The 8,944-nt window shown below is 33.4% G+C and overlaps 1 protein-coding gene across 1 annotated transcript; it reads right to left on the reverse strand.

Annotated features, from left to right (window-relative positions):
- Positions 1-750: 750 nt before the first annotated feature.
- Positions 751-2,303, reverse strand: LOC137835890 (LRR receptor-like serine/threonine-protein kinase IOS1). The gene is made up of 3 exons (XM_068644633.2): positions 2,181-2,303; positions 1,540-2,074; positions 751-1,457 (listed from the first exon to the last, which is right to left on the reverse strand). Exons 1-3 carry the CDS (start codon positions 2,248-2,250, stop codon positions 968-970), a joined length of 1,095 nt encoding a protein of 364 aa, XP_068500734.1. The 5' UTR covers positions 2,251-2,303; the 3' UTR covers positions 751-967.
- Between the last annotated feature and the right edge of the window lie 6,641 nt (positions 2,304-8,944).

Consider the following 8,944-nt stretch of genomic DNA (forward strand, 5'->3'; position numbering starts at 1 on the left):
CACCAATGCATAATTAAGCAACTTCCTTCATCATTCATTCTCCAAAACTCTGTAGAAACCTGCCACTGCTGCATAATGTGCGCCCCTGTTTTTGTTCTGCACCCTCACAAGAACCTCACTTCCTTCCAGCTTCTTTCACACCTCCTATCTCAACCCTCAGCCTTATAATTTTCTCCCACATTAACTTGCCATATGCCTCCAGCACCCAAACCAAAACATAATAAAAAACTCTCATATTATTAAGTTGCCTGTGACCTCCATCTGCAGATAAGAAACCAATGCTACTGCCATGTCAATGCTGCATAAAGTGCACCTCAACTTCAAATCATCACCAAAACTCATGGGAATAGTTCTACTTTGAACCTCAAAGGAGAAAAACAGCAGCGGAAGAAACCTACCAGCCCAGGAGAAACATTTTCAAATAGAAAAATTAAGCTTTGACAACCTAGAGTTGTGTAGAATTTATCTAACTCACTCTGATTTTGTGAGATGACTAGACTTAATCCCAATAATTCTTTTCATTGGGTACAATCGACTACCATGAAAAAATGATAGTTTAGAAGACAAATTGTAGATGTCCAATTGGTTGGTTTGAAGTTAGTGAATCTAAATACACCTGTGGATCCATATTTGATTCAGTAGGCTAATTCATATACACACAAAAATATTGCCTTGAGTATTTTGTAATTACAATCGTTTCTTGCTTTTTTTTATAAGAAATATAACTCTTACAAAGACCAAGTTACAAACGATATATCCTTTTAGAAGATGAAACTGCATTCATTCAAATAAGAAGACCAGTAAAAACAACAGCAACGGTTAATAATTATACATTGAAATTCACTCCTGATTATTTATTTATTTTTCTTCTATTTGCACACTCCATTTCACTCACCAATCAATCCTAACAATCTTCATCTTCAAACAACCATTTATCTGGCCTGGGAAAGAGATTCTGTATTCAGATTCATGGCGACCCATGTCCTTGGAATGTATCAGATTGATTGAATTGTTTTACTTTGTAAATTTCAATGGCATTGATGATGGGAGGTAGGGTTGAATTTTCGGTCCTCTCCAGGGAAAATTTAATTTCTTTCCCGCTGATGCCTGACGGGCTATATATAGTGTTGACGCTCATGTACTGAGGAGAAAAATTTGAAAACCATAATTCACCGTTCATGGTGATGTTGAATTGTCTTGTCTGATTGGTGGTTAACACTTGAAGCTCCGTGAAGTGCATGTAAACATAGAATTCATCAGTTTCATGTTCTGGCTCCCACCCTATTACCAACGGAGCATTACCATTTGCTGGTGTAACTGCGGTGCTCATGATGGTAGCTCCCGGTTTGTAATCGTTCTCAAAAAAAGAATCATCTGAAATCGAAGCACTTAGCTGTGTCCAAACTTCTTTGATGTCACAGGTAAACCAGAAACGATCATAATCATCAGCCCAGTACCTGTAAGAAGATCAGAAAATTACAACACAATCAATCAATCTTTTAATGCACAAAAAGATTTAATCCATAACTATGATTTCACCTGTAACTCCTGTTAGAACCCAAATCGCACCGCAGGTAACGTTCCAGTGATCCCGATTCAGTGACGTATGTATCATTTTTCAAAGTCCTCAATTCTATGGCTGTTATAAATGGTGTACCATTTCCTGTGTTAACCAGACAGATTTGTATAAAATCAAGTAAAGGTACATGTATGATCTCATTGAATTGGGTAATGGATGCATTTTGTATAGTGACTGTATCCCACAGGTTAGCTCCCAGAAGAAGATCAAACTGTGGTGACATATTGCGGCCATCATAATTTCCATACAGAAAAAGAGTGCGGATGAGATAATTAGAGCCTCTTGTGATGTTTATTTTGTAGCAGTTCGTTTTTCCTTCTGGGAAGCTTCTCAGCCTCCACAGTTGTTGTTGAGCGTGTGTATTGATCTCTTCAGATGCTATTGTCCCTCTCACACCAGTATTTATGAAATTTTCATCAGAAACATAATTTATCTGTAATGACGGCTCAGTATAGTTCGCACCTGCTTCAGCTCCGCAATCTATGCTGATGAATCCTAAAACATAAACATGCAAAATATGCATGGCACTTGAGACTTGAGCTAAACTTTTATAAAAGAATAATGATCTAATGAAAGTTCATGTTTTAATTTGTTAAGAAACCTGGTTGGCCCTTGGCTTGAATCAGAATGACAAGAACTAGAGCTCCTATGAAAGTCGATGACATTCCCATTTTTGATCAGCTTCTGCTTTCTGGCTTTGAAGTAGACTATGATACATATATATGAGCTTGGCTTGTTGCTGTTGTGACTTGTATTACAAAAGGAACTTTGTTTTTCTATTCGGGCGACGTGGTCAATGGCACATCCACTTGTATACTTAGAATTTCCTGTCATATTCATCACTTGTCACTCATGTACTTGTCTCATAAAATAATACTGCATTCACTTTCAATCACATAACCATAATGCTTCTTAATTAAGAAATATTAAATTAACAATAAAATGCTTATGTATGTAATATGATGTGCATGTTAGAAAGATGGAAGGCTTTTGAATCCAGCAGTTGTTTCATGATGAATTCCCTCTAACTACAATATAATAATCATTAAATAAAAACTAATTTTTAACTAAAATAATTAATCACTATATTAACTAAATTAGAGACCATTTTATAAACTAAAAAATTATTGGTATTTAAAATAGTTTATATTATTAATAAAAATTTATAAAGTCATTTTTAAATTGGTATCTAACTATTAGCTTCCAAGGTTTTAACTACTAACTATTTATATTCTAAATTAGTCTCTATCAGTATCTTAGAGATTAATTTAAAATCTAAAATTTTAGTAGCTAAAATTTTGGTAGTTAATTTAGATAACAATTTACAAATCATTTTATAATATTTTATTAATAGTAGAAATCACATTAGATATCAATAATTTTTTAGTCTTTAAATTAGTATCTAATTTAGTTATTATTTAATGATTTTCTTGTAGTGTTACTTCTCTTATTCAACCGTGCATGATGGCTAATGGCTAATGGATAAGTTTAGTATCATGCCATTCTGAGTTGAAGGAGAGCAAATAAAGAAACTTAAACATTGTATCATTTGTACAAATTCATCCAGTATATATACAGTCATATTGTTGATGATTTTAAGATGCTAATTGTTCTCTCAAATTGACGTTGCATGCACTGCAACTTTGCTGGAATATGTGCCGTTATGCAGCAAATTTTGCTGATAAGTTTCAGTATAGAAATTTCTAGTCCACATTAACATTTGGACAGTTTTTTGGTATGGAATTAGTGAGCTGAATTACCTACAACAATCATTTGTTTTGTTTTGTGTAGTGAGGATTAGGTAATTATAGAGGGTCTAGATGATTGGTTGGCTCAACTGACTGGAACTGGTGTAAGATTTCGGTAAGTTTTGAAAGCTTATTTTTTTTTATCTTAATTAAAGAAGACACTTGAGAGAGGTTGTACTAACTCTTATATAAATTCTAAATTATCTTAATTATAAAACAAGAAACATAATAATCTTTTATGCTGCAAAGTAAGAATATGCATCCTAAAAAAAACTAAGAAAAATGTAAGATTTTGTGTTTAAGGTTTAGGATTTAGTCAAATTATGAAAATAGTGATAAAAACGTAGAATGATTAGTCAAATTGCTACCAATAAATTTTTAACTAATATTCTTTCATACTATCTGTATTTTAGGGTATTTTTTTATTTCATTCTATTATTTTCAGATTAAAAAAAAGAGGTAAAAAGTATTCATGTTAAGTAACTATAATTTGCACACATCTTAATTAACCTTTGTTCCCGTTCCGTCTGGTTACATAGATATAATGAAACTACATATGTGCAGCAATGTCATTGTATCTGGAAATGATAAAAATACAACATTTCATACAAAAATTTGCATAATCTTTTTTTATCTTCTATTATCGTAACGTGTAACAAATGATGAGTATAAAAGAAATAAACACCACAATTTGTTGTTGAAAATAACATTTCAATTTGTTTTATGCAAAGTCAAAAATTTCAAATGTTTAATTGTGCTAAGATTTACATTAAATATTAGTGCATACCAGTAACACAGTCGACTTGTTAATTTCGATTTTTCATCAGCTTTAGGGATAGCTTAAAGAATGATATACTTAACAACCGAATAAAAACAATTAATATCTATGACGGTAAAGGAATTATCTAAATATATCAAAAAATCAGCAAGAAAACGGATTTTGAAATATATTAAGAATGTTGGAATAAGTATAAAGCAATCTCAGAATAATAATGGAGCATGTCTATAAATAAACAACATTAATAAGTGGAAAATAATTAATGTCCTAATCTTAGGACTACCGTGCAGTGGAAAAGGTCATGGGATTATAACAACTAGTTTTTATTTAATATGAATATACGTTGTCATATATGAAAGAAAAAAAAAACATTAAGATCATATTCTTTGTCTAAGAATGAAACATATGATAATTAAACTAGAGCTATCACATTCACAACAAATTCAGTATATATAAATATGAATGTCATCTCATCAGGCCTCATACAAACTCTTATTAGTGATTTTTGCTTTTAAAAATATGTTAAAAAAAAGGTGATTCAGTTTTAGAAATTGTCAGCAATGAGAGTACAATTAGAGTAGAAAAATGTTAGTTTAACAACTATAGAAAAACATAGTGATGTGAATTTATCAATGCAACAACAAGAAAAACAATAGCACTGTTACACCCATAGTAGCATCAGTTGGCGGGGTTTTGATCCTTCTGGTAGTAGTGGTAACTATATTGTGAACCGCTAAAAGAAGAAAAGCTAAAGGTGATGCTGCAGTTATTAAGATTCGTAATTTTTGTTGATAATTTTCCAATCGAATTCAAAACGTATCCTGTTAGTTTTTAAAAAACTTGTATATGACATTCAACAGCTTTGATGTTAAAAAAGGATCAAAGTGCCATATCACCTCAATACACTGAACCAAATGATTCATCACTGCAATTCCAAAAACAAATTTATTCATACTCTGATATCGTTAAAATCACCAACAATTTCACTACAATTGTTGGTAAAGGAGGATTTGGAACAGTTTATCTGGGTTATATCCAAGACACTCCAGTTGCAGTCAAAATGCTTTCCTCATCTTCTGTTCATGGTTATCAACAATTTCAAGCAGAGGTTGGATTTTTAATCACATTACACTAAGTTCCTGAGCTCAGCAATAGATATACAAGGTTAAAAAATTGTTGAGACTTTGATTTACAGGTTAAACTTCTTATGAGAGTTCATCACAAAAATTTGACATCCCTTGTTGGTTACAGTAATGAAGGAACCAAGGGTCTCTATGAATTGGTTTTTGTTGGGTTTGGTTATTGTATAAGGGTTAAGACAACTATAAAATATCTCATTCAATTTTATTTATTCTTCATTGAGAAAAAAGGTTACATTTGGCAAGATTTTTATTAGCGAGTTTTTATATTTTTATTTGATTTCTTTTCTTTCTTTATTTTTTTATAAATTTGTATCTTCTCATATTGATTTTAACTGTCATATTATTTATAATATTTATTAATTCAGTATTATACTTGAAGAAATTGATAATGATATCTCTTTTTATCTTAATTAAGTAATACAAGGTAGGGGGATCTTTGTTTTCAAAGAGAAGCTGAAGATGCTGAAAGCGGATCTAAAGGTGTGGAACAGGATTTTCGGGATATAAATAAGGAGGGGGAAGATATTCAGAGGAGGATCCAAGAATTGGATGTGAGGGATGATGAGAGCGGCCATGAGGAGGATGAGAGGGAGGAAAGGAGATTGTTTTTGACAGAACAAAGAAGGAATACTCAAAGGCAGGAAATGCAAGAGGTGGTAAAGGAAAAGATTAAAGAGTTCTTTAAATAGTGGTTTAGTGGAGGGGCTAGGCAACAGGTCAGGCTCGATAACGCTGAGTTCACCTGCATCACAGATGAAGATAATCAGGGGTTGATAGGAAAAATTACAGAGGAGGAAATAAAGAGTGTAGTGTGGAGTTGTGAGAGTTCGAAGAGTCTGGGCTTCGATGGATTCAATTTTGGGTTTATAAAATTTTGTTGGGAAGAAATCCAGTCAGATATCATAACAGAGGTGTACGACTTTGAGGAGAGTGGGAGTTGGCCTAGGGGGATGGACGCATCTTTTATATCTTTTGTCCCTAAAGTGGAAAACCCCTAGGTTTTGAATGACTTTAGACAGATTTCCTTGGTGGGTTGCTTGTACAAAATAGTTGCTAAAATCATGTCCTTGAGGTTGAAGAAGGTGCTACACAAAGTCATAGATGTCAGGCAATCAGCTTTTTTGGTAGGAAGGAGTTTAATGGATAGTGTTTTGGTGGCTAACGAAGTCTTGGAAGAAGTGAAGAGGAAAAATAGGAGCTGCATATTTTTCAAGGTTGATTATGAGAAGGTCTATGACTCAGTTAGCTGGAAATTTATTTACTATATGCTTCAAAAGCTTGGCTTTTGTGAGAGGTGGGTAGGTTGGATAAGAGCGTCTCTTCAATCTTTGTCACAAATATTTAGAAGCAAAACAACAATACCAATAATCAATCAAGAATAGAATATTATATCATAATTAAATATTACCTCAATACATAAGATTTTAAACAGATTACTCTCAATCCCAAAGGGTAGACTTAGCCATGCATACTTCTCACACCTTCCATTCTCTCAATTGGTTACAATTCACTAAATGGTGTTTTCCTCTCAATCTGGCACACTAGGATTTTGCCTATAGCCTCCTATTTTGCTAGGGTTAAGTGACTTCCTATGTTGCGCTTTGGGCTTGTTCATAAAAACATAAAATTAGCCCAATTAATCTGACGCATTCTTGTTGCTGAGTTGGACTTTTTTTCTCTCTTTTGTGCGTTCTATGCCTTCCAGCTTTCTCCTTTTAGTATATATCATTCTTCTTTAGTCCAAATCTCTATTCTCCCTATAAACTTGCAATTAACACTAAATTTGACAATAAAATGCTCTTATTCAATTAAAGATCATAAAAAAATGTAAAAATGTATAAATTCATAAATTGAGAAATTATTTTATATGTAAATTAGCAATTAATACTCATAAATGTTTATATTTTAATATGAAATATTACGGAAATTAGACATTCATCAGCCACTTCAGGGATGTCTCAATCCTTTTACAAATTCCAAAACCCTACCAACTAGCTTATGGGTCCAAAAAAGTTTAAACTAACACCTATAGCATGACAAATTGCGTAAGCTTAGGCTTCCTAACCAACATTAGAGTATAAGTAGCAGCATCTATGCACCACAACTTAACCGAACCCCTTACACAACCTTACAAAGCAAACCCAAACCTCTACCCTGCTGTCATGGATGGGCCTAAACTACTGCCACACTGCATAATTATGCAGAACTTGACTGCAGCCACACCAATGCATAATTAAGCAACTTCCTTCATCATTCATTCTCCAAAACTCCGTAGAAACCTGACACTGCTGCATAATGTGCACCCCTGTTTTTGTTCTGCACTCTCACAGGAACCTCACTTTCTTCCAGCTTCTTACACACCTCCTATCTCAACCCTCAGCTTTCTAATATTCTCCCACATTTACTTGCCATAATCCTCCAGCAACCAACCAAAACATAATAAAAAACTCTCATATTATTAAGTTGCCTGTGACCTCCTTCTGCAGATAAGAAACCAATGCTGCTGCCATGCCAATGCTGCATAAAGAGCACCCCTGTTTTTGTTCTGCACCCTCACGATTACCTCGCCTTTTTCCAGCTTCTTTCACACCCCATGTTTATTTCTTTATGAAATTATATGAAAGTATGAGAAGAAAATAAAAAAAAAATGAGAGAAAACTATTATCTAAATACAAACATGCTTTAACTAGTTGGATTTTTTCAAAGGTGAGGTTAGTTGAAAGTCATTAATTAATTAAGTAGTTACTTCTCAATGAGTATTTTACTTTTTCTGATCTTCTCTACTGCAGGGCCACTCGAACGGCAAGTGCAAGCCCAAACGTTAATACAAAATTTTAGGCTTTTACTTCCTGCACCTCATAATCAAAAAGATTAAAATACTCTTGAACTATAATTTTATTTGGAATGCGTTTTCAAAGGTTTCCCCGGATTGGTTGTTCTGGAAGGCTGTGGAATTTTGATTTCCAGAACTAAGGGTGCATGATTAGTGTTCTAGAATGTTCATTCTCGAAAGATATGTTCTGTAATAGATATCATGACAGTGTTATCGAATGGAATAAAGCAGATCCTCAATGAGTTGTGTTCTTAGATTCAACATTTCTATTCCATCTTCCTGTATTCTGCATTTATAAGGAACCTCTCTGGCTATTATGTCATCTTGGATTTCTAGCATTTGAAAATGAACTTTATTATTGTGATGTTTCATGCAGTTGGAGTTCTAGAAGGGCATTTGAGTTTGGTAGGATCCATGACAACTATAGTTTAGCTGCTTGGCCTTGGTCACAAGGACTCCAGATATATCTATACATAACCTAAAATAATGGTTCCAAAAATACACTTTCTGGAATAACATTAGAAAAATGGCTTCAGAAAATGTTACCTTTCCATCTACATATCAACCAAAAGACCTCCTACTCTCTTTCCTATCTCAATCAATAATAAAAGAAACCCAAGAAACAACCTTTTACATAAAAACTAAACAGAATACATACATACCAAGGGTTCAAGACACCAATCAGAGAATGAGAAATTAGCTGACGGTATCTTTGATGAGATCCATGACCAAACCTTAATCTGTGTTAGAGAGAAAATTTCAGTGTGATCAACCACTCCACCTTTAAATAAACAATTATTCCTGTGCCTCCATATCTCACTAACCAACGCAATCCACAGGTTTCCCATAATAAGATTAACTGAA

Source organism: Phaseolus vulgaris, chromosome 5, assembly GCF_051622355.1.
Source record: "Phaseolus vulgaris cultivar YP4 chromosome 5, ASM5162235v1, whole genome shotgun sequence".
Classification (NCBI taxonomy): domain Eukaryota; kingdom Viridiplantae; phylum Streptophyta; class Magnoliopsida; order Fabales; family Fabaceae; genus Phaseolus; species Phaseolus vulgaris.